This window comes from Peromyscus leucopus, chromosome 9 (genome assembly GCF_004664715.2).
Source record: "Peromyscus leucopus breed LL Stock chromosome 9, UCI_PerLeu_2.1, whole genome shotgun sequence".
Classification (NCBI taxonomy): domain Eukaryota; kingdom Metazoa; phylum Chordata; class Mammalia; order Rodentia; family Cricetidae; genus Peromyscus; species Peromyscus leucopus.
In genome coordinates this window covers 75,576,677-75,603,659 of record NC_051070.1, presented here as the reverse complement: position 1 = coordinate 75,603,659, position 26,983 = coordinate 75,576,677, and the positions used below count along the sequence as shown (strand labels likewise).

Genomic DNA, 26,983 nt, shown 5'->3' with positions numbered 1-26,983 from the left:
GAGTTATATCAGGCTGAGCTTGGGGCTTTAGGATTTGACTGGCCGAGAAGAATTCAGACTTGGGCTTTGGAGTGGGGGAGACTGAACTGTGTGATCGGGGCTGAAATGCATCAGGAATATCTCTACAGAGAATGGACAGTATGGCCCTTTGTGGAGAGCCAACCCAGAATGCTAATGTACAAAATTACTGAAATCTTACGTTAGGATCACCTCCTCTTTGGAATAGATAACATTTCTTAAGATACGGCTAAAAAAGAATGAACCATACAGAGAAAAATATGGTAAGTTTGACTCACAGACATCAAAAGATAGCATTGGGACCAGCAAGGTGGCTCAGCGATGCAAGTCTGAGGACCTGAGTTCAAATCTCCAGGGCCCATATGTAGGTGAAAGGAGCAGAGTGACGCCATCTGATCATCCCCTGCTCCTACCCCACCTCCCATGCATATCGCATGTGCCCCGTCACACACACAGTGATAATAATTAATTCTAAAGTAAATTTAAAAGACAGCATTGAAGAAATGAAAAGACAAAGTCAGAGCCAGGAGAAATGGTTGTGGAGCATCTCTCTGATAGAGAATGTCTTTTATCTGGAATAGATAAAGAGAAAATGTTTGCAGAGCATCTGTCCGAGAGAGAAATTTCATCTAGAATAAAAACCTCTCAGTTCAATAGCAAGGAAACAACACACACACACACACACACACACACACACACACACACACACACACACACAAAGCAATTTGGAGATTTGAACAGACACCTCAGGCAAGAGAAGTATGAATGTCCAATAAGTACCTGCAAAGATGCTCAGTGAAATGCATCGTAAGGGAAACATAGGCTGCAACTACAGGGAGACGCTGCTGCACATCTGGAACAGCTTCCTTAAAAAGATCACCACACCAAGCAATGGTGCAGTAGACAGTGACTACCTTCTTAAACGTTGCTGGTGGGATCCTAAAACAGTACAATGATTGTGAAAAAGGGTATGTCAGCTTCATGAAATTAATCATACTTACTGAATGGTACAATCATTCCCAATCCTAGTATTTTTTCCAAGAGAAAAAGAAAACTAGATATCCACAGATAGACTTTTAAATAAATGTTCATAGTAGACTTAGATATAATCTCTTCTTCTTCTTCTTCTTCTTCTTCTTCTTCTTCTTCTTCTTCTTCTTCTTCTTCTTCTTCTTCTTCTTCTTCTCCTTCTCCTTCTCCTTCTCCTTCTCCTTCTCCTTCTCCTTCTCCTTCTCCTTCTCCTTCTCCTTCTCCTTCTCCTTCTCCTTCTCCTTCTCCTTCTCCTTCTCCTTCTCCTTCTCCTTCTCCTTCTCCTTCTCCTCCTCCTTCTCCTCCTCCTCCTCCTTCTTTTCTCCTCCTCCTCCTTCTAATTCTTCTTCTTCTTCTTCTTCTTCTTCTTCTTCTTCTTCTTCTCCTCCTCCTCCTCCTCCTCCTCCTCCTCCTCCTCCTCCTCCTCCTTCTTCTTCTTCTTCTTCTTCTTCTTTTACCCTAAGTACTCACTAGACTGCCTCTTAGATATGCAGCCTTATGTAAATGTAGTTCACATCAGGGTTAATGTGTTATGCAATAAAAGATCACATTTGAGTTAGTGAGAAGAACCAGAAATTGGATTATTTAATCGGGGAGTGGCGCCTTGAGCCAGCAGTGAAAATCAGAATGCAAAGTGAGGCTCTTCCATGCCCCCTGCCCCCCTCACCCTCCATTGCTACTTCCTTAGCATTCCAGAAATCTCAGCATAGGGCCATTAGGACCTCCATAAGATACAGTAAGGGTATGAGCCAGACTTGTCTAGGTCTCAAGGGATGAGGAGATTCTAGCCACCATATGGACTGAGTTAAGAAGCTTCACCCAGGCAGTTCTGATATGGCTCACTGGATTTGGATAAGCATTTGAAAACTTTGTCTCCAAGGTCCTTGAGGGTTTTTTTTTTTCAATTACTTCTCAACACACACACACACACACACACACACACACACACACACACACAACTAATTAAAAATTATTGTGAGGGCTGGGCTGTAATTCAGTGGTTCAGTGACTGTCTAGCTTGTACAAGGCTATGTGTTTGAAAAAAAAATGAAATCTAAACATTCAGGCATAGTGGTCCCTACCTGAAATCCCAGCACTTAGTAGTTTGAGACAGGATGATTATGAATTTAGGACAAGCCTGGGCAACAAAGGGCTATGCTATATAAATAATAATAACAGCAATAATTAAGATAAGAATGATTCTACCACGTTGGGCATTGTTTTATTTAACGATCTCATGCATACAAAACAGCTGAACCTCAGACAATGTGTTGCGACGGCAGGGTCACGAGGGTGGCTTGCATTCAGACATGATTGAATTGTCACCTAAAGCAAATAAACACCAACCAAAAAGGTCTGGCTAATTTATGAATGAACGCCTTGAATCAATGCACACAAAGAGCACAGCTGTCCTCATATTGTTCTCCCGGAGCTACTTCAAGTTTGTGGCGCTGAGTAGTAAACACCAGCGAGGAACAGTCCAGCAAGCAGGCACAGTGCCGTGCTGGGGGACAATAAGGGGACAGGGGGTGCTCAGTGTCATTTTTGTGTTTCTTTTGTCGGGATTGGTTTGAAGTCAAAAGATGATAAGACTGAAAAGCCATAATCAACTTTGGGACAGACATAAAAACTGTCCACAGCTCTCTCTAGAGAGAGAAATGGACAGCTTCCAAGGCATAGAGTAGCTGTGGTGACAGAGAAAGCTTTGCCTCTCAGTTTTCCCTCTGCATCTGAGGGCTCCCAGAGCAGCTTACAATTAGGGAGAGAAAAACCTTTGAGAACTTATTCTAAAGGGGGTTATTTTGGGGAAAGTGTAATTGAAAGAAATCGTGGCCAGTTGGTTTAGAATTTGCTCATGTAAAATGCATGCCTTCCACAATGCACAAAGGGTTCCTGTTATAAGCCCTCCTCGTACCAGCAAGGAGAACTGGTCTACTGGCAAATTTATCGAGGGATTTCTCAGCTTAAGCACTATTTGTCTGTGAAATCTTTTGCAGATGGTAAAGTTATTTTAGTTCACCGCGATGTCCTCCACATTTGTAAAACAGAAAGAAAGAAAACCCTAGACCGGTGGGTTGGTGATGCCATGAATTAATTACACACTGTCCAGATAGTTTGGAAGGAAGACATAAAATCCAGTGGATGTCAACAACCCTTATTTAAAAATAAAATGAAGAATATATCCCAAAAATATCTCAAATAATTTAATGCTGCAAGGCATCAAGAAAGAAAAAAAGGAAGGGAAAGAAGGAAGAGAGGAAGGAAAGAAGGGAGGGAGGGAAGGAGGGAGGGAGGGAGGGGAAAGAGTAGAAGGAGTAGCAGAGAAGGAGGGAGGGGGGAGGGAAGAGGGCACTTCTCGTTTCAAAAGGAGAAGGTTTGCAGGAAAATGGGACCCATTCATCTGACACCTGAAGCATCAACCTTCAGCATACACATCACTGACCCTGAATAAGATGCCAGCTGTGGGCTGTTGACAAAAAAAAAAAAAAAAAGCCATTCTGAAACCTCAGATTGCTGTCTCATCATCAGGAAATCACTGACCCGGGGAGTCAAGGGTGTCATTTGTTCTAAGAGACCCCAAGAACCATGGAGGGAGAGGTAAGTTCCAGCCTACAATGCTGAATCAAGAAGGGAAAGCAGAGGACCTGCTTCTCGCCGGGGACTGTAGGCTCAGAGCGCCATGGATGACAACGACATGGAGCACATGGCTTAAGTGCTCATTCCATTTCCGAGACAGCTCCTTAGAGGTCATGGTCCATACCTTTCTCCCTACAGGGGATGGAAATGATAACAAGAATTAAAGGAAGCTTGGCTTTGGGAGGCTAAGTAATGTGCCACAGCCAGGCAAGCAAAGGCAGAGTGGCATGGTGCCCACCGTGGAATAGTTCTCTCCTCTGCTATTCCATATGTGGGTGGAGGCCACTGCTTCCCACTTCCAGAGTCTCTTTCCATTCTCCACATGGGCACTGCTCCTCCTTTATCCCCACCCCTAAATGGCAGTGCCGAGAAAGGCAACTCCTCTGTAGATTATCCAGAGAAGTAAATCAATGAACTCCTGTCCCTCCAATAACAGCAGTCCTTCTCTGCAGCAAAAGCCCGGAGATCTGGAGAACCAAGTGCAGATGGGATGGGAGGGGCAGGTGTGGGAGCAGAAGTGAGCCCAGCAGCATGCAAGACACAGGATGGATGCACTTCTCTGTTTACCAGGGAATTGCTCTGTGGTCTTATCTTGGCAAGCCTGCTGTGCTGCATTCAGTATCTAAAGAAGGTTGGGAAGCAGAGGGCTAAAGAAGACTGAATTATTGGGCACAGCCAAGAGTCTAAGAGATTTCAGCCAATAAGAAGGAGAGGGAGAGGGCCATGATTTACATTGTCCTCGGCCCTATGGGAGAATCTGATCTGTGTATTTATTTCCATATGGCTAGCACCCAAGCTTGGAGATGGATGAATCTAACAGTAGTGTCTTGGAAGATGGACCATCATAAAGTTAACTGAAATACACCCTTTCCCCCTAACCTGAGTTTGTAATGACAAGGCAAGGGAGCACACCAGCTGTCCATTTGGTAGTCACAAAGGTAAATGGACTGTCATGGTGCACAGTGGAACACAAAGGCTACCAGCTATTAAACATAAGAAACAAATGCATTGACACCAGACACCTCCTGGAAGGGAGCAAAGGCTGGCAGCTGGTAAGAACTGTCCTGAGGTCCCAGGGCAAGATCTCAGATGTGCCAAGAGCAGCCTGGAGCTGCTTAGGCTCTTGTCTGTCCCTGGCCCATCACTGCTTCTAGACCTAGCCCCTCCCCACTTCTCAAAACCACCTTCAGGCTTTCATGAAGTGCCATATGCTGTTTTAAGAGCTCACTGAGTCCTTTTGCTCACACTTGGAGACTTACCTTTTCACTAGTCATTTTAGTGGCATTGTCTTAACAACCAGGTCCATCTCACTCATTTGATAAACATCATTTACCCAGGTGTTTGGTTAAAGTTTCTGAATAGTAATATTCTAGGTCAAAACAAGATAACCAGTGCCTTAACCCTTGACCCAAAGCAGGACTTCTTTCAAGAAAGCAGCTAGTGGGTGGGTGGAGAGATAGCTTACAATTAAGGGCATGTACTGCTTCTTCCAGAAGACCTGAGTTTGGCTCCCAGCACCCATGTTGGCCAGCTCACAACCACCTGCTACTTTATATGCAAGGGCTATTGTGTCCTCCTCTGGCCTCCACAGACACTGCATTCAAGTGTACAAATTTATACATAGATGTACACATGTATGCATAATTAAAAATAAAGATAAAATCTTTCGGGGGGGGGGGGAAACAACTAGATTTAAAAAAAAAATTCTGGAGTGTGTAGAGTCAAACATGTTCCTCACAGTAATAAAACAAAATCAAATAAAAGTTTGAGGATTCTTATTTTTTAATTTATTCAACTTAGCATTCAAGGATTATCCAGTAGTCCTTACCATAGTATTTTTTGTAGGACTTGGTTTTTCTGGTTTTTTCTTTCTTCCTGAAAAGTTTGTGCAAATCTAAGAAAGTCTAGTAGGAAACATGGAATTAGTTGAGGTTCTGAGTTAATTCCTTTATGTACTTCTTGCCCATGTCTTACATTAATAACATGCTGCAGATGACCTAAAATTATAGTACAGGCTACAGCCATATTTTCAGATAAATTTGTCATTATGTATTGACATTTAAAAAACTAGAAACAAAGGGGAAACAAATACAAAATACCAATGTTTCTTAGATGTAGTAAAAGTAATTGTTTATCAAATGCCTGCCTCTGTCCTGGGTATTGGTTGTTAATATTGATATTTCTGTGCGTATCATGAAAAAAAATCTGAAAGTGACTGACTAGAACCTATTATCCCTTCTTAAACAGTAAATGATACACAAGAAAGGTGATATTTCAAAAGTTTGGCAGCTTTTGGGCTGGATATAGAAACCGGAACATTGTGGGTGCTTCTTGGAACAGAAGTTGATTCTTATCGTCTTCAGCATGAAAGGAAGTTTCAAATAGATTAGCATATTATTTACAGACACGCTGAGGACATTAGTCAGCCATGTTCAGGAAATTAGCAGAAATGAAGACATCCCATCACCAGAACCATGGACATGTCTTCCATGGAGCTGCTCAGCACTGGATAGTGTGGCTGTTCTGCCGTCTGAGAACTCCTGTGGGACCCTGAAGACACTTGTTGACACTGCCAGCTTAGCTGCTGCAACAAAAGGGTTCTTCTTTGTTTCTGCCCTCTATTTTTAGCCCCAAACCTAGGATTCAGGATAGCTGCCTCTGGTTAGCCAAGCCCAGGTGTGGGCCCGTGACTATAGCTGCAAGAGAGGCAGGGAAAATCATCTATTTGCTTGGTCTTCTACAGCAAGAAGAGCTCTCCAGATTCCATTCAGATTCGTGCAAATGAAGACTTCTCTAAACGCTGGAAAAGTAGTCAGTTCACCATGGCCACACTAGACTATTGTAGTATGATAGCTACATCCTAGTGTAGTAACAAAGGCTCAGAGAAGGAGGGTGACAACAAAAAGGCTGAAAGGAGTAACTGAGAGATGAGGAGAAGGAGAAATAGAAGTGGTGATGGATTGATTATATATATATATATATATATATATATATATATATATATATATATTTAAGGACAGGCAGTGGAGAAAGCTAACTGGGTTTCTGTCCTGATATTGATAAGAAGCAAGTGCCATTGACAGATACAAGAACTGAGAGAGAGAAGAGAGAATTTTAAAAGATCCTAGAGTTGTATTAGTAGCAGCAGACAGTTTCATCATTTTTACCTATCTCCTTCAGTTGGGCTCAGTCTTTGAGTTCATCTGTAATGACTATGTAATGACATCTCTAATGTCTATTATTGGCTTGAGTGGCTCTTTAGAATATCTTCAGTGTCACTGGTGGTCTAATAGTCTTGACAGTTCAAAACTTGCTGAGTCAGCATTCCCAAGTACCCCTGTAGCCTGAACCCTCTTTTTTATCTTTAATTTTATATGCATTTTAAAGACGAGTTAAAATGAATTTTAAAGAATGATTATTTCTCTCAAAATTGTAATAGGATCCACAAGAATCAAAATTCTGAAGCCCTGTGTTCAATCTCCAGCACACATAGACGCATGAGTCACTGTTCCCATAGGTTAAGTTAAAAGTCACCAAAGTGTCTAGTCCATACGCAGGAGTACACATCTGCACTGAATGATAAGCCTGTGTAGTCACTAGCTGCCTACATCGCTCTTCTTATGAGGTATGGTTCTTTCTTTGTCATTGCTTGGATGACCTTTGCTCTTCCCATTTGAGATTGGAACTAGAAACTCATCATTATTGATTGATAAGGTGGATGCATGAACTTCCTCAATTCATCTTATGTCTGACTGTAGGTCTGCTCTACTCCAAACTTTGCAATTATGAAAACAGAATGGGGACCAGAGAGATGCCTCATCAGATAAAAGTGCCTGCTGCTAAGCTTAATGATCCTGGGCACCACAAGGGGGAAGGAAAGAAGCAACTCCTGTAAGTTGTACTCTAACCTACAAAACACACACACACACACACACACACACACACACACACACACACACACACACACACACACACACACAGAGCCCACACTCGGGCACATGCACTCATACACAAAAAATAAATATGATTTAAAAATTAAAAGTAATAAATAAATAGAAAGTGGAGTGGGTTGAGTATTAAAAGCAGATGAAAAACCAAGACCAGAGAAAGTTTCTAACCAGTTCTAACTTACTTGCCACCAGTTCCCATCTAGAAGAACAGACTCAGACTCAGACCGCCAAACATCACTTAGTATTCTTTCCCTAGTAGCCTCTCTCCTAATGTCTTTTCCTTATATTTCAGAAAAAGCGAGAAAAGTGCAAATAAAGGATTGAGCTTTAATGGGAATTAGGAATCAAGAAACTGGTGGTGAGGAAAATTCTTTGAAATTCTGGAATAATATAAAAGAAGTCAGGCCAGGCGGTGGTGGCTCACGCCTTTAATCCCAGCACTCGAGAGGCAGAGCCGGGCAGATCTTTGTGAGTTCAAGGCCAGCATGGGCTACCAAGTGAGTCCCAGGAAAGGCGCAAAGCTACACAGAGAAACCCTGTCTCAAAAAACCAAAAAAAAAAAAAAAAAAAAAAAAAAAAAAAAAAGTCAGAAAATACATGCTGATGGGTTTTAAATGAGTTCAAATCATTATTTTTGTGATTTAAACGTCCAACAAGTCACTTCAGACTCTAGTTGCAGCCACCCAGTGCTTACTGATTCTTGCTGCCAACAGACATTAGTGACTGGAGATCACATTCTTAAACTGTACCTACCCAAATCAAAGGAGAATGAAGGCAAGGAGGAGGGTAAAGCCAGTGGCCTTTTGTTTGATTCAAAAGTCGGAAAGGTGTACTGCACTAGAGGACACTTAGGATGGCTACAGGTCATGTAGCCATCCCTAAGGTCAACCTCACTGGAATTACCTGCATGTCCTTTCCCTCAGGAAGCCCCCTCTTAGCCCTCTGGGTCACAGTCCTTTATCTCACTAATTCTTACTGGTCCACTTCTCAGATGCCATCACCTCAGGTGATGACTGACAGGGCCAGTTGTCACCTTTGCCCTTCTTTTCATAATATTCAAAGTTGCACCTAGAGACCTAACCCCCCCCCCAAGAACAGGAAGATGACTTTGGGTGGGGTGGGCTTCTCCATACCCTGCGCTATGCTTTGTGTTTGGACGTTGTTCTGTAACTACTTCCTTAATTGACAGTTCTCCTTCATCAGAGGCCCTGGGCTTCCGCTCTAACCTTACTCCTAACCAGCCCTGTGACCTTGACTGGTTCACCTTGCTAATCTTGATTTCCTTTATCTGTAAAGGGAGGACTTGGAACAAGCAAAAACCTTAGGGACCTGTTTTCATGGTCCTGAAATGTTAGGTACCAAATTGTTTTGGTGGGTTTTATTTATTTGTTTGTCTTGTAAACTAAGTAAATTAATATTAAAGTTTGTTTTTTTAAGAGTAACTACTGTAAAGTCTTAATGACATATGAGGGAACAATACCTTCTCCTGAGTTCAAACATTATCATCAAGATAATCCAACCTGATTGCTTTGAGCTAGGGGAGGATGCTAATATTGAGATAGTTGGGTGCTTCCAAATTATCTGTTCATAGGAAACACAAATTGCTGAAAACAGTGATGGGGTGAGGTGGGCACTGATCAAAATGAACCACAAAGCTGTTTTAGGACCAACTAGTGGGAACATTAAATAAGAAACATTGGTGTGTACACATGTAGCTTGCCTTCCGCCTTGCATGGGTAGACAGTGAAGTTTCCGAGGGAAACGTACACTGGAGTGCTTTGTAACTTTAGGCTGTCACCTAACAAGATTCTGAAAATCTCTCTCAACTCATTTTGATCTCTGCATGCTTCTTTGCATCACTCACTGCATCCTGGACCCTTGAAGGCAGGTTTTGGAAATGAAGAAGACTGAACTCCACCCCAGCAATAAATGTTAGTATTCTGACCAGCCCCTTGGAGTCCGGCCCAGCGTCCTGATGTCATCTTATGTTAAGGCCCTCTTAAGAGGGAAAAAAAACCCCTCCCTCTTCCCCCTCTCACCAGAGGTAGTGTGCATCTCTCTCTCTCTCTCTCTCTCTCTCTCTCTCTCTCTCTCTCTCTCTCTCTCATCTCTGTCCTTTCCCCTTCCATCCATCCATTCCCTCTATCCGCCCCCCCAAATAAATTTGCCATGTGGACAGCACATCTGCTGTGTGAGTAACTTTCCACTGTCTTCCTGGGCCCACGTGACGTGTCTCACCTGACACAGGGCACCTCGGCCTGTGTCGAGGCCTCCTATGCAGCATATACATTGGTGTCAGGACTTGGATATGTCCTCCTGGCAGCCCCTCACATACCACGATTCTAGACCTAGTCTACCCACAACCTGCTCCAGCTCACCCGATTGCTCACTACCTCATCCTCCAGTGGTGGAAGTTTCAATTGGGTAGTTACACCACCCCCTCCAGAGCTGCCCACAGCTCCTTTGGGCCCTTCTGGCTTTTGTGACATGATCCCTGACCTGTTCCTATGGATGAGATTCCCTCTCAGAGCTCAGTTTTCATTCTTGCCTTCTCAAAAATCCTAGTACTAGGTGCTGAGAGTCCTGCTTAGCCAGGCTAAGCTGTGCTGGCCCCGTTGAGTGTGGCAATGGCCCTCTTCAACAGCTTGGTCCTCATTCTGTCCCCCCTCTAGCCCTGGGGACAGCCATGGCTACAGGCTGTAGTGACTCCTTTCCCCGCTCTCATCCATGGGAACCGTGATTTTTCGGGACATGTATGACCTCTGTGAGTGATCAGACCTGCTTCCACTCTGACGTGGTCTTTCACTCTTTTCCTTTCCTCCCTCAAAACTCTTCCTCTAATTCTGCTGCATGGGGTGTGTCTGCTGGGTGGCAGGGCCTGCCAAAAGGTACCCACTTACTTGTCTTCACTCCCGTCAGATCTGTTCCCTCCTGCCTGTAACAAGCCTGCTTTCTCTTTCACAGACAGCTTTGCCTTCCATTCAATACCGCCACTCAGGTCTCTGGCGGAGCTACCTGCCTCTGACCTCCCATCACATGGTCAGGCAGATGCCATCTTGACTAAGGTCAAAGACAGAAAGGCCATATGGCTCCATCACCATATTTGATAAGGGCAGCAAAAAGAAGTTACTTCCTGTCTGTGGCTCAAGCATGGGCAGAGCTCCCAGTGCTCGGGCCATCTGTACAGGGGGAGGTCAGGAAATCTCCGCCTTGCACTGACCATTGTTTTCCGGGGCCGAGGACTTGAGCCTCTGGTTATGGCCTGGTGTTCCTCTGCTGCTGCTCTCAAGCTCATGTGGGTGGGGCCTGGAGACCTGTCCTCTCCCTCCCGGGCTCCAGGACATCCTCGGTGCCACATGCTGGCAATATGGCCAACTTGCCAGCTCATTTTATAGATTAAAAAAAAAAATCAAGTCTTACTTTTCCTAAAGCTACTAGGTCTCTTGTAATAAATGATTTAAATGCTTCAGATTACTTTCCCTTTCTATGATATTGTTATATTAAGATTTTTTTAAATTTCAAATTTTAACATTAATAGAGCTATGGTACAGTTTGGGTCACAAATCCAAGATTTTGGATTTTCTTTCAAAAAAACTCCAGATAAATGAGTTTTCCTCACCTGTCTATTCCTGAGGATGATATTTTTCTCTCTCCTGGTCTCCCTTTCCCAATTACTAAGACCATGGGCCTAAAAGTTCCAAATAAGTTCATAAATTTTAACTCTTGTCTCTAGTCTATATCTGTTTCAGTGGGCTTCCATTTGGCCGATTGACACATTCAGGCATCAGCTACTGACTTCAACCTGTGACACCTGGACTTGCTGAAAGCTGATATGGAACAAGCCAGCTGATATGAATGCTCCTTGTTTCCAGCCGGATCGAATCAGATACTTCTGATTAATGCTCCACTGCCTAAATTCCCTCTTTACCTTTGACTAGCTGTTGAACTTTCCTGGGCTCTGACTATCCGTGCCCCAATTCAGCTTGAAGCAGTTATGGAAGAGAATACATCATCCTGTGCTCCCCATTCCCAAAGGCTAAGTTAAAGGTAAAACCCCTAACATAGGGATCAAATTGGCTACCTAATGCCCATTGATATACCAGGAAACTGGACCCAACTTTGTCAATTAATAGATTTATTAACTAAAATGGTTCTGCAATAGGATAAGATACTTGACCTTATTTATGCAGAACCAAAGAGGTATTATATGACCTTAACAAATTATTATTTCTATATAAATCATTCAGTATTACAATCTGGCTATACTCAAAGATCAGAACTACAGGGCCTTAAAAATGGTAATAGATGCAGATGTTGCTGCCAATGGCTTAAAAATGTCTCTCCTAACTTAAGATCTATTCAGGCTTAACAATGTAAGCCTCCTTGTCCATGCTAAATTTATCTGTTCAGATCAACAAAAGCTAATTGAGAGATTTACACCTCTAGAGAATTTAAGTAAATGATGTCATATGTTTGATAAATAAGATATTTGATAAACAAGATATATATCCTATGATAGAGTTTCTGGTCCCCTGACAGGGTCCTTTTCTCAGAAGGTCCTTTTCTCAGAGTTAGGCCATATCCCGACTCACAAGCCCCTTTTCTCCTGTTCCCATTCGGCCCTGGGATCTTTCCCCTGTCACTCTTCTTTGCCTTCTCAGGAGACAGTAAGTCCTAGCCTTATGGAAGCTGCTAAGATTTTGTAGACTTAGGGAATACTAGCTGGTAGTCAGCCATTCACACCTAATAGACAGGTAGTCCTCAAATTCGCAGAGATCTGCAGAATATGGCATTTAAAATGTTTATCAAAAAGTTTATTATATCAGACAAAGACTCCCAGATTCTAGCAGTGACCCAAGGTCTCTGAAGATGATTTTGAGGCACCATGATGTCTCCACTTGGATGATGGCAACGCTGACCTCTGGGCAAGATGCCCCAATGCGACACCTGCCACCAGCACACAGCTCAGACTGTGGTCAAACAGCAGGACATTGGGGAATTGATTGCATCCCTCTTGCCTAGACAAAGTAAGATCAGTCTTCTCTATGTCCCTCTTTCACAGGAAAAACTCCCACCTTATTCAGTCTGGTGGCCGAAGATTGATGCTGTTCTGATACTTCTGCTTCCAGCGATGTGGAGACCTGGGTATGGACTGGTCCCTGCCATTTTTAATAGATTTGAAAGCTGCTTGATCTGCACTCAGATATGATTTATCTTTCTCAGATCGCTGATTCCATTTGAAGGCTTTGCTTCAGCTGCCTTCTCAATTCTCTATATAAAATTCACAGGTCTCCCTCTCCTAGGGCTACTACTAGATCTAGGCACAATTTATCTTGTTACCAGATCAGATAAACTCAAAGAACAGATTTCATTGTAACTTTTTACTATTGACTGCTCTCAGTATATCCTGGAGAATTAGATAAAAGAAACAGCTTTAAGGTTTGTTTATATGAAGATAGGAAAGCTGTCTCATTTCTGTTCACTTACATATCCTTCTCAGATCTGATGGTGTTTGGGTAGCCTCCCTCCTCCTTCACTCACTCAACCACTTCCCATCAGTACATTTCCTCTGGTTATAGATTTAAAGAAATGTTCATACTTTTTAGCCCAAAGCCATAGAATTTTGCTATGGCATGAAGATGTAAATCTGTTCCAATTTTACACACTTACATGTTCCTGCATAGGTACACCCCTCATACCAGACTTGTGCCAAGACCAACCCTCAGGGACTCTTCAGATATACCACCAGCCCCTGCACCAGTTCTGAGGATGCTAACTACCAACCAAGGATACCAACTGGGCAAATACTGACAAGTTAGCTTCACCCACATGCCCATTCATGAAAACTCTGTTGTCTCCTAACTCATTGGCACTTTTTACAGAATGATTAGAGATATTTCCACCTCCATAGAAACAGCAGATGTGATGACTCCTTTACTCCTGATTTGGGGTGCTATTCCCCCAAGCTCCTGGAATATCACTGCTGCAACCTGACTTCTCAGTTGCCTCAAAAAAAAACAGATTCCTGAGGACTCCACAATGATGTTTCTTCACTCACACCTCCTGCCATGGGTGACCCCAACTCACAACTTCCCCCTCCCGCTTTTGCCCCCAAATCAGCAGGAAGCAATCTCATGAATTCAGCACCCTAGTTTCCCCCTTGGTATCCATAACTTACCTTTTTATAATAATCAAAGTGGAGGAATGTTAGTATTCTGACCCGTCCTTGGAGACCAGCCCAGCATCCTGATGTCATCTTATGTGAAAACCCCCTTAAGAGGAAAAAAACCCTCCTCCCTTCCCCTCTTGCCAGAGGTAGTATGTACCTCTCTCTCCCTCTCTCTCTTCCTCTCTCTCTCTCCTTCTCTCTCTTTTTTCTCCTTCCCTCCATTCCCTCTACCCTCCATGAAAAAATAAACTTACCACATGAATGACACGTCTGCTGTGTGAGTATCTTTTCATTGTCTGCTGCACCCGCATAGCATGTCTCACCTGCCACAGGGCACCTTGATCCAAAACCTGCCTAGGCCTCCTGTGCGCTGTATCATTATAATAACCATGAGGAAATAGTCTGTGTCCAATTGGAGGGATGAGAGAACAGAAACAGGTTCATGGGGGCCATGGCCCTCAAGAATCAGTACAATTCACCAAAGAAGAATAGAGAGAGCCAGAGCAGAATACATGTCTTGGGTGCTTTTCCCAGAATGCAGTGCAATGTCTTCTTAGCCAGCAGTAGCCCTCAAAGCCAAGGCAAAGCTCAATATGTCTAACAGCTACAACTTCCAAGTAAGTCCTTTGTGGCTCTAAATGACTCTTCTTTCTTCCGGCAAGGTGTAAGTCAAGAGGTAGAGAGGCTAAGCCAACAAAACAGTCGCTGATGTTTGTTGAGTGGCCCAGGGCTAGGCACTGTGTTAAGAGTTACCTCTTTAATCCACAGGGCAAATGTCTTGTGTAGAAACTTTCTTCTGAATTAGGAAACTGAAGCATGAAATAAATGACTCATTCAAGTCTGTGCAGCGGGGCCGGGATCTGTACCCAAGATACAGGACTTGATGATCCACACCTTAGCTACATGATCAAATGACTCCCACTCTGCAGCCAAGGCATCTAACATCAAATATTTACACATGGATAACTGGGCATATGTCCTTGAGTAGGGTCAATGGCTGACACAGTAAGATTAGTCAGTCACAGAAGCTCCCACTATTGTATAAATAGATACCTTTCCTTCCTTCCATTCTCTCCTTCCTCCCCCCACACCACCCTCTAATTGTGAGACACAATTTCTGTATACGGCCCAAGCTAACGTGGAACTTGATTTGCAGTCCTACAAGTGCTGATACCACAGATAGGAGCCACCACAAGCGTCTCTTCCTTTAATTCAAAAAAAAAAAAAAAAAAAAAAAAACACAGAGGAAAGTAAGGACAGCATTTGTACAGGATCACCGAACCGTCCTGGAGTGAAATATGACGATTGGATTTCTGATGTAGGAAAACCTTTAGATTCCCATGGCTGGTTTTGGAGTCTTAACAAACAGGACGAGGAAGTCCTGGGGGTCAGGTAGGGTGGATACAGTTCTGTTAGATCTGCCATTTGGGAATCAACAGTATCTGAGTCTTAGTCTAATTTTCACGGCTCTCAGAAAAGCTCCAGTTTCTTCCTTGAAAACTCAGAGGATTAGGTCAGGGGTGTTCCCTTCTGTCACCGAGAGCTTCTAAAAACAGAAATGCCCTGCACCCAGCCCAGATTCTTCTGATTGAATCTGCTAAGATGAGACCTGAACATCTGAATTTGCTCATTTCCCTGGGTGATGCACAGATGCAGCCAGGTTGAGGACTTGATATCTGATGGCAGTTTTTTTCTTTTTCTTTTAATGGATCTAAGCATTCATATTATAGAATCACTGAGCCTGGAGAGAGGCAATTTCACATGGTCCTTAGGGTAGTTTGTGCCCAGAATGCAGAAACACCAGAAGTTCAATGTTTAGGTGTGTGTACATGCACACATCATATGTGCCTATGAGGAAATGCCCATGTTAAGCATTGTCTGTGCAATTCTGGGCTGGCAGATGTCTGCACGGGGAGTCTTTGGGTCTGCAGTCAGCTATTTTTTGGACCTAAATACACTGTGCTTTTCATTCTCTCTAAACTGACATAAGGAAGTCAGCTAAAACCCCTAAGATGTTCTAATTTGATTTTAGTCTGTTGTGGAAACTATGAAGAGTATTGTTCAGAAGAGAGCTAAGAGCTCTCACTGAGAGCTGTGAAAGAGCTGGAAAGGGGATGGGGAACAAAGTATTTGCTTTAAAAATGCATGGCCCCCGAGAATATTCATTCTCTGAATCAGGGCAGGTCCGTAGTTCCTTAGATACGGGGGTGGGGGGGTGGCCGACAGAGAACAATATCAGTACACTGAGTCAGTAGTGTGTGTGCCAGCACAGTTATGTTACATCTATGCAAATATCAGCAACATTTCTAATCCCAAACACTCTGCTTAAGTGATACCCAACATTTACGAGGGAAAAACAAACAAACAAGGGATTGTGATAAAGGAAAATATAGGGAATCTAGTTTTAAGGTGATCAGGAAAGTCCCAAGTACATGTCAGTCTAAGCCAGAAAACATGTACCTCTAGTATAGCATTTGCCAGTCTTCCTGATGTCAACATCCTCACCATGGCTGACTTCAGGCTGTCGGCTGATGCCCCTAAATGCAGGGCTGAGAAGATTCGGTCAGTCCTGTGAACCGTTATCAGCTGCCCCGGCACACCCTACTTAGCCTCATAAACAGAGTCATGCTAACTAACAGATCAGTCTGTTTCTATGTCTGTGACACATGAACTTTAGAAAACTTCTGAATGAGACAGGGATAATTGGGTGTGTGTGTGGTAAGTAAGGTGAAAGGAAAGAAAGCCAGGGATGATGTGTAAGCAGTTACCAATCATTTCCTAGATGTTTACAAGTAGATATTATTTGTGAACTTGGATAAATGTGTGGTTGGGCCAGGATAGAGAGTCCATTATGGTTTGAAGCAGAATGTCATCTCTTTCTTCAATTTACAATCAAGGTTTGCCCAGAGCCATCCTGAATCTTAGATGGAGTTAAGATGACCTTTCTTGGATTTTATTTTAAATTTTGTGTACATGTGATGCTGAGACCTGATCCCAGGGTCCTGGGCATGCGAGGCAAATATTCTATGACTAGGCTATATCCTCAGCCCTGGGTTTTTAAATTAAGACAATACTAACTAGATCCTTCAGATTAGTAGGGAGACCCAGTGGACAGTGTCGTCACAGTGACCATCTTGATGTTTAGATTTAAGGGAAGGATCAGTGATCCATAATGCTATTTTAAGAAGAAAAGGAGAAATCAAAGGTCCCCAGTGCTACAGCCCATGCACAGAAGCATCCTGCTATTGCATTCTTACAGAAACAGTTGCATCCTTTTATATTAGAATACATCCCTAGAAGCATTTGCAACTGTTGCTAGGCTGAGACTTCTTCAGGACAATTGACTTTGTTTTGAAATAAAAATAAAAATAAAACAAGACCAAAACAAGCTCCCATTTATTATTAAAATTATTTGAGGAGAAACCTAATTCATAATTTTGTTTCACACCACTGTATGATGATGAGGCATTTCAGTATCACTACTTAGAACAGAAACAGTGGTCTTTTGCCAGTCAATATCAGCTCTCAAGTGGTTCCTTCATTCATTCAGTTGGGAGAAAGTGAGGAGCAATTGCCCAATAGGTTCAGGAATTGGGGGATGGTGGTGGTAGAATATTCTAAAATGAATTGTGGCAGTGGTCACTATACTCTGTCACAGTAGTGAAGACTGTTCGTTCATTTATTCTTTAAATGTTTACAGTGCATCTTCAAAGTTCCAAGCCTTCCATTGCTCTTAGAGATAAGACAGAACAAAACAAGTGCAGCCACTGTTTTGTTGGTCTTACAATCAAGTGGAGGTGTTCAGAAAGTAAAAAGCTGGCAAACCAAGGGTTACCAGCTATGGAAACACAGATTCAACATACTAACCCAGAGTTCTGTGCTCTGAAAGTGGACCAAAGTACAATTTTTGAACCCTGGAATGTTTCCCAGAAGTTTCAGATTCCCAAACATTTCATATTTTGAATTTTTTGATTCATGATTGTCCTCATTTGCTTTCTGTTGCTGTGAGGAAACCTGTCTTAGTTAAGGTTTCTGTTGCTGGGAAGAGACACCATGACCATGGCAACTCTTATAAAGGAAAACACTTAATCGGGACTGGATTACAGTTCAGAGGTTTCGTCCATTATCAGTGTGGCAAGAAGCATGGCAATGTGCAGGCAGACATGGTGCTGAAGAGCAGCTGAGAGTCCTACATCTGGTTCAGCAAGCAGCAGGAAGAGAATGAGACACTGGGCTTGGCTTGAGCTTCTGAGACCTCAAAGCCTACCCTACTCCCACAAGGCCACACCTCCCAATAGTGTCACTTCCTATGAGCCTACAGGTGCCATTTTCTTTCAAACCACTACATAACCCCATGACCAACAGCAACTTGGGGAGGAGAGGGATTATTTGGCTTGCACTCCACATCATATCACTGAGGGAAGCCAGGAAAAGAACTCAAGACAGGAACCTAAAGGCAAGAAAGAACTGAAGCAGAGACCATGGAGGAATGCTGCTTACTGGCTTGTTCTCCATGGCTTTTTCAGCCTGCTTTATTTTACTACCTAAGACCACTTGCCCAGGGGTGGCACCAACCCCAGTGAGTGGGGCCCTCTCACATCAATCATTAATCAAAATATGTTCTACAGACTTGCCTACAAGAAATCTGATGTGGCTATTTTCTCAATTGAAGCTTCCCTCTTCCTAGATGACCCAACTTTGTTTTACACTGAAAAAAAAAGAAAAAGAAAAAAAAAAAAAACCAACCAGCACAGTGATACTACATCTATGCAAATCTCAGCAACACTTCTAATCCCAACATTCCACTTAAGTGATACACAACCTATACTAGGAAGCAAGGAATTATATGTGACAAAGGAAAATATAGGGGATCTAGTCTGAGGATGATCCATACAAATACATGTCAGTCTAAGCACGAATGATAAGGAATCCATTAAGATAGATATGGGAGTATGGAACCTTCGAGCCTTGGAGCTGCAGGAAACAGCACCTTCAAGGGCATGATGCAGGAAAGATTGGGTGTATTTGGATCTAAAAATAAGACCAGACAAATGTATGGAGACAGAAAGTAGATAAATGGTCACCTTGGCAAGTTGTGGGAATTGTTAATGGGTATAACCTGGAAGAATGATAAAATGTTCTAAAATGGGTTATAATGATGGTCAAAGAACTCTCTGAATTCTAAAAATCATTAAGTTATATGCTTTAATTGGATGCCCAGTATGACATGTGAACTTGATAAAGTTGTTTTCTCAGTACCGTCATATATGGGGCCTAATGAATGAATGTCGGGAGTCAGAGAATGAGATGAAGTTGGAAATTCTCAAGCAGGCCTATGAGTCCTGGTAACAAAGCTGAACTTGAGGAGCTGCCCAATCACATTGTCACTGTATGGATTTAGGGTGGGTTGGGAAGGCATGAGGGAAGGAGAGATACCAGCTAGGAAAGCATTACAATAATCCAGGTGAGATGTGATGACTGATGGAGCCCCGGTGGTAGGACAGGCATGGAGAAGAGCAGTGTCTCAGCTTATTTCCTGCTGCTGTGATCAAATTCTCTGACAAAAGCAACTTAAGGGTGAAAAGGCTTATTGTCACAGATCCAAGTTATAGTCCATCATGTCAGGGAAGCCAAGGCATCCAGAGCTTGATGGAGTTAGTTCATCGCATCCTTCTCCTGCTGGTTTTGTTGAGATGCCCACAAATCCCAATAGCTCTTGCTATGTCTTGAAAATGATTGAAACATCTGAAGAACCCTTCTTTTTTCCCCCCATAGTTGTTTTAGAAAAAGATATCGGCTGGGGAAGGGGACACAAAAGAGGAATAAATAGGTGGCTGCTTCCTTCCCCCTTCCTTGTGAACCCATCAGTTTACCCATTGTCTGTAATGCCATCCCACCAGGTGAAGTATGGTTGCCTTGACTTCTCCTACAGTAAGTACTGTCTTTCTCTCCCAAAGCATCCTGAGATGCTAACTCAGGCCTTTGCAAAGGTTTTGTCATTGCAGGTGCACAATGACAGCGGCCATGTGGAGACTCTAGGGACAAAGAACTCAGTACATTCCAGTTGTGAAGGCAGCTTCCCAGCCTCTCCATCCCCACCGCTGAGCCCACCTTGCCTATCTTTGGCTGCCTCCTCTGTTATCCATATGGCTCTAAGACCAAAAATATGTCTTTCCTTAGGCCAAAAATACATCTGTCCGTGTCCCTAGACAGACCTCCATCCCTGTTTCTCAACTGTCTCTTGACACAGTGGGGAGCATTGAGAAAGTGGTTTTAGAGCCAGACTTTGGCAGCAGATGGAAGACTCCCTGCTCTTCTAGCTGATGGGTTCTATTGACCAGGACTCTTCTGAACTTCAGTTTCACAAAGAAGCACCGAAAACAAAGCCGTACCTAAATAGGAATGGATACAAAGCCAGGCGTCCTTCATTATTCGTTCAGTAAATGTCACTGGCATCTTCTGTAGGTGACAGGGCTACTGTGGTGAGTTAAATGCATGAAGCTCTGCCCAATGGATAGTGTATTCTTCCCTCTAACTTCTAAGAACATGTGGGACAGGGGGTGGTAAGACGGCTCAGTGAGTAGAGTCTTTGCCTGACTCCCTGAATTTGATCTCCAGAACCCACACAAAGGTGGACAAAGAGAACCTACTCCAGAAAGTTGTCCTCTGACCTCCACATGCACTCTGGCAATCACAAACATGGATCACATGCAACGATTTTTTTTTTTAAAGTCTGGAAAATGTGATAACAGCACATATGCAGAGAAGCCCACAGATCCTAAATATACATGATGAGTGTGTGTGTGTGTGTGTGTGTGTGTGTGTGTGTGTGTGTGTGTGTGTGTGTGTGCAGGTATACCAGTGTAACCATCACCCAGGCAAATTCCCCAAGCCACACGATCAGTGCTATCCCCCCACACCTGCCTCCAATAGAGGTAACTTCTCTTCTGACTTCTGTCCCCAAAGACCAGGTTAGCCTCTTAAATTCCTACAAATGAAATCATATATACCCCTGTGACTTTCTCTTTTGTATTTAGCATCTTTTACTTTAAAAAAAAGTTTTCATATCGTTGCATGTGATGGTGGCATTTTCCCCCCTGTATAATATTCTCTTTTGTGGTGTTGGGAACTAAAACCAGGGCATTTCAAGTGAACTATACCCCAGATGATTGGATGTATAGTATTTCATTAAATGAACACATTATCACTTATCTATCCATTTTACTTTTGACTAATAATGGATTGTTTCCTATTTAAGCTTTTGTAAATTCAATTAGATATGGACATTTTTATGTACTTGTTCCTCCTATATATTTAAGAATGTCATCCTTTGCAATGTGGAAGCTATGATAACTTTGGGACACACTGACATATGACTTTCCAAAGTAGCTGTAACAATTTACAAACCCATCAGGTTGAACATATAAAGATTCTATTTGCCCATGGAGAGAGGGATAAAATTAAAAACATGTTACTATAGCATGTTAGAAGGCTATGTAAAAATAAAACTTGGAGGGAGAGGGTTAACTTTAAACAGTGAGTTTATACATGTATCTCTCTTTATACTTTCAACCTATTTTGTATTCAACAAGTCAGAAGTGATTTGACTATCATTTAAAAGAAAAAAATTGAGTGTTTGCTGTGTACCCATAACTCCATCAGGGGGATACAAAAAAGTAAGCCAGCAGGCAAGAAGGGCTGTCAAATCAATGGCAAATCACCTCCTCTAAGGAAGTGCAGGCCTCACTTTCCCAAGATGTGGTTATCATAGTTATTACTACGGCCTCTGTTATTCATAGTTAAACCTAATCTTAATGGATACAGAGCTGTTTTGGTTTAGAATGGTTTTCTTGACAAATTAAAAGTTACAAACCAATCACCAGGTGATTACCATCATGCATAATGGAAGGTGTTATGTCCGTCCTTCCAATTGCATTTTAAATCACAAGAGTGATTTCACACTTTCAAACTCTATGACAATATTAATGACTGACAAATTCTCTTTGAAATTCTTGCCCTCCCCAACTCTTTTCCACTTCTGGCTTCCAAAACATACACTGTGAAATGTAAGCATCATCATCCTTGCGTACCCATGCAATGCATACACTTTTACTGAAAACAAATGACCCTGATATGCATGTTTGCTGCAACTTTTTTTTTTTGATGACTTTAATGACAAATTCTGTCTGGATTTGGGAATATTTTTCAAACACTTTGAAGCATTTGATAAATATGGATAAACTATAATTATTTAACCAGTTGCCCCCTACCCCTTCCTGAGATGAGTCTCACTATGCAGTCCAGACTGGTTTCCAATTCATAGCCCTCCAGCCTCAACTTCTCAAATGCTCAGATGACAAGCATGTGCCACACACCTACTACAGTTGCCTCCAGGTACACTCTTAGGCTGTTTCCAATTCTCAAATCATAAATTGTAGTAGGATAGGCCCATAGGGTCAAGGAAATTGGCTCAAACAAGTTGCCAAGGCATGCACATAATATACTTCCTTATGAGCCAACCTGGAGTCTGCCCAAGGGTCTAGCAACAGAAGATGTCAGAGTTCATGGTCGCTGTCAGAATTCCTGATCATGCCCAGCCAATGAGGGATGACCACACAATGCCACCAGATTGGGACGCAGACTGGATGCTGGGAGGAGTGTATATAAGGCCTTTCCCATTATTAAATAAATGAGTCTGCTGTTTTCCTTCAACTGACTCCTGGTGTCTGTGCTGCTGATGACATGCCTTCTCACCCCCTCCCCTGAGGGAGCCATTAGGACCCAGCAACATCTGGTGCCTGAACATGGGGCTTCTGTTACTTTGTGTCTCCCTCTCTTCACTCCCAGTGCTTGACAGGGCCCCCAAGATGGTGTGTTTCAGTGAGAAGGCCCCTCAGTGTTCTGTTCATTTGGTCCCTATGGCAGGTAAGCATTGGGACCCCCATTTCTTTCCTTCATTTGTGTTGTCTGTCATGTTTGCCTGCCCATCCCATTAAGAAGGCACATTTTTTTTCTGTTTTGGTTCACCCAGCACCTCCACATAAGGATTGACACCCCCCCCCCAGGAAGTGGAACCAAGGCTCAGCTCCCTAACACTGTCCCTCAGCTGGAGACACCATGTGGGCATATGGTCTTAACCTAAAAATCCACAGAAGTCCCCCACCTAGCACAAGACATAAGGGTCTGATACAAATTTTCACCCTTGTTGACTTTCATCTTCTCTCTGACTGTTGTTTGCTTACTGTTTCCCTTTAAAAGATGGGTAATCTTTTCATCACCCCCACCATTTCCATGTTGGATATCTCTATGATATCTGAGGATGAAGAGACAGTTTAGGCCCCATGAAATCCGTCAAGGAGAACATAGCTGTCAGTTTGGGCCCTGAGAGATCTGTAAAGGAGAATGCAGGTGTTATTAAGTCATGCACTGCTCTCACCACCACCCGGGCAATTTTGCCTCTGCTTTGATGTTCTTGGGTTGATCTACCCAGTACCTGCCTGCCTCATGAGGTGGCTACTCTCTGCCAGTGCCAGGCATCTGACAACCCTCACAGCCTGTACCACTGTCAGTCCATAGTCCCATAGAAGTCTTCCCAGTCAATGTGGGCCCAAACTGACAGCTCAGCCAATGCTCAGCCCTGGATTCCTACCCCCATAACTGCTCTCTCCCTTATCTGGAAGGCAGCCAATGAGTCAGGCCCAGATTCCCCCTACTTTCAGCAGGTCCTTGCTCAATGGTCCATGCAGTTACAAACTTATTTTGATTGGTATCATTTGCTTAAAGCTGTGTTGATGCCTGTGGTCTATGATGACCAGGCAGAATCTCAGGCCCAGACAAACATCTTACATAATGTCCCAGTGACCTATGACATGCTCATATGTCCTTCCTGTGTACCAGATTGGCTTGAATGCCTATTTTCAACATGTCTCAGACCTGACCCTCCAAGGCCCTCAGAGCCTGGGACCCCCTCGGCCTACTTTCAAAATCTTATCCAACAGCCTGGGGAGCTCTTCACTGAATTCCTGGCCCATGTCAATGAGGCAGAAGAGCACAGAGTGGATGCAGGCCTCGCTAGAGATATGCTGATTAAACAGCTGACTTGAGAGGGGCTCAATGCACAAACCCATAATGCAGTTGCAGCCATGCACAATGAGGACATACATAAATGGTACAGGCCACCAGAGATCTCTCCCCAGCACCAGTCCCATCGCTGCTCTTACCACCTTCCTGGACTCACTCCTTGTTGACAGGTAGCATGCTAATGACACTCCCAAGGGTTCTCAGGTAGATAGAACTAGCTGGGGATGTAGCAAACCTGGCCATTTGCAGCATGACTGCCCCCAGGCAAAACCTAGGACCTGATGCTCCAGATGCAATAAGGGATTTCATTGGGCAAAGGATTGTAGGTCACAGCCTGTCAAAACACCAGCCCCTTTAAACTATAGGCAGGGTGTTCCTCAACCTCACCAGTAACAGGAGGCTCTGGTAATCAAGACATCTATTGGACAATGCCCATTTTTCCACACTGCCCAATGCTGTCTATCTTGATGGACAAGCTGTCAAAGGCTTGGTTGACACAGGTGCAGACATCAACATTTTAACTGAGACTGAGGCACTTCGCCTCCCTCATTGGAAGTTTAAACCCAGTACCCCCATCAGTGGTATGGGAGGCCAATAAGATTCTAAGATGACCGCCGATCCAGTCCATTGGAAGGATCTTGATGGCAATTGAGGAGCCATTCACTCTATCATTTCCACTGTACCTAGGAATCTGTGGGGTAGAGCTATTTCAGAGGATATGGGTATTGTCCTAACTGCATATGACAGGGACTTTTTTGATGACATAGAGGTCCATGAAATGGTGGGTCTCATGGTCCATGACCCTGCACAAGATCTGCACTCCCAATTCTAAGGGCAACTGTCTCCATGAGATCCACCATGATCAAGCTCCCTAGCCCCATTCCATTGACATGGCTCTTGGATCAAGAAGTATGGGTGGAACAGTGGCCTATAATTGAACCCAAGCTGTCAAATCTAAAGGAATTATTTACAGAACAGCTAAAGATGGGGCACACAGAACCAACCACAACTAAATATAACACCCCCATATTTGTTATCCCCAAGAGATCAGGATGAGCTTTCTCAGTTTTTTTTTTCTTTTTTTTTATATTTTTTTTAATTTTTTTTATCTTCTTTTTTTTTTTTTATTTTTTCTTAAATTTTCTTCCTCCCGGGCCTGAGCCTTCATCTGCTGTACTTCAATAGTATCAGGCTTTCTCCTTCTCATGTACAGTTCATGGTTTCCCATGCATAAGGCCAAAATCCGCTTATTGATTCTCAGACGAGGAGCATAGAAAACAAAATCAGGTGCCTTTTTGTCAATTGGCTTTATAACAAATTTTTTGTCATTAAATGAAATATTTCGGATTTCACTCCAGGGAAAACCAATTTTAGGTGTTAACTTGTCGTCATGTTCATAAATATTCAGACCCAAAGCATCAACACCCAGCCACAATTCAGTGCCCTTCTTATTCTTGATTTCAAAATAGTTGACGCCATACATTTCTAGATCTTGAGCAATCTTCAGGTACTCCATCATCGAATCCTCCCTCAGCATCCCTCTGTGCTCTTCGTGCCAGTTCTGGATCCGCTCCTCCCACTGCTCTTTGGTCAGTTTGTGTTGTTCCAAAACACGCTGTGGTAGGAGTCTGTCATTAGCCAGGTATCCTGGTTTGTGAATCTCTTTATTATAATCTCCATACTTGGCTTGGACAGCATATGAAGCCAAAAGAACTGCAGTTTCTGGTGGGCAATATATTTCATCATTTAAGATGGCTTCTTTAACTTGCAAGAAGAAAAGTCTCTGTGTTATTTCTTGAATCAATTCCTCAGACACATCTTCAGGAAAGAATTTAGCTCTAAACTTGAATTGTAAAGGATTTTCTTTTTTAACATCTTGCTGTGTCACCTTTTTATTCAGTTTTAGCCACGTAGAATATCCTTTGCTGTCTACATACTGCAGCCCAAAAAACCAGACCTCACGTAAACCAACTGTTTTTACAACCTGGTCAAAAAGTTGTTTGCCAGTTGTATTGGGCTGAATGGCAAATTCTAGCTCAGCATCCATCGTAGTTACTCGTACATTGATTGGTTTCGGCATTTTCCTTCTCTTGTTTGTTATCTTCTTTAGGAACTCTTCACTTCTATAAACTATTATTACCTTTTACAGAACAAATAATTCATCTTCCCGGCCTTAGGCTTTCCTTTGCTGGGACAGTAGCTTTTCCAGGAACTCTGCAAGCATATCCCTTACACCAAGCCTCATCTTCCGTCTTCAGTGAGTTACCACCATCACCATTAGAGACCTCACCAAACAATTAAAAAGCCCCCAGAGCTTTCTCAGTTTTTATAACAAGGGGCTCAGCCCTCCCTACAAGCACTGGGCATCTCTGCCAAAGAACATGCCCCTGCCCTTGGTGAGATGGAGAGATCCTATCTCCCTCCACTGGCAGTCCCCAGACCCCCTGCTAACCCATGAGAGAGGGATGCTTGTGTTCTTCCTCAGAGTGCCACTACTCTCATATGGGTCCCAGCAAGAGATGTATGCCTGGCTACAGATCAGCCTGCTTCCACCAAGGAGAAAATCACCCAGGATGGGTAATATATATACTCCTTTTTCTTGTTCTCATTGCCTCTCTTAAGGCTGAAAATTTGTGGACTCTCACTTTTCTACATTTTGTAGGATACCTTTTGAGATGAGGAATGTTAGTTTAGCAAACTAGGAGCTAGCTGAATATATTAAGGGCTCATGGTCACCTAAGTTTCTATATTATTCATTACAGCTAACACAGAATTTTCCAATTAAATAAGACAAGGCCAGAGGTTATGGCCTTTGACTATTTTTTGAAAAAGTTTGGCATAATATAAAAAGGCTGTTGATCCTTCTCACTTATGTTTTGATTGGTGGAATGGTGCTTTTAATCTTTCTCCTTTTTAAATATTTCCTACAGCACATCCAGCAACAACAGGCAGCCACTAAGGTGACTCTACAGGTGTTAATGGCTCTTAGACATCCAACTCATAGCCCTCCACAGGAGGTTATGCATGCCTGACTTTCTGAAATTCAAAATGCTATTGCCCAATTCTCCCCACCCAGGGTGACTCCCTAGGGATAGACACT

General features: G+C 43.1%; 1 protein-coding gene across 1 annotated transcript; it reads right to left on the bottom strand.

Annotated features, from left to right (window-relative positions):
• Positions 1–24,988: 24,988 nt before the first annotated feature.
• On the bottom strand, positions 24,989–26,016 carry LOC114696029 (radixin-like). Its single transcript, XM_037208584.1, has one exon. The coding sequence runs from the start codon at positions 25,961–25,963 to the stop codon at positions 24,989–24,991; it is 975 nt and encodes a 324-aa protein (XP_037064479.1). The 5' UTR covers positions 25,964–26,016.
• Positions 26,017–26,983: the final 967 nt, after the last annotated feature.

Excerpts from the sequence above, each read along its gene's own strand:
- LOC114696029 (XM_037208584.1), bottom strand. The coding sequence starts at position 25,963 with ATGCCGAAACCAATCAATGTACGAGTAACTACGATGGATGCTGAGCTA.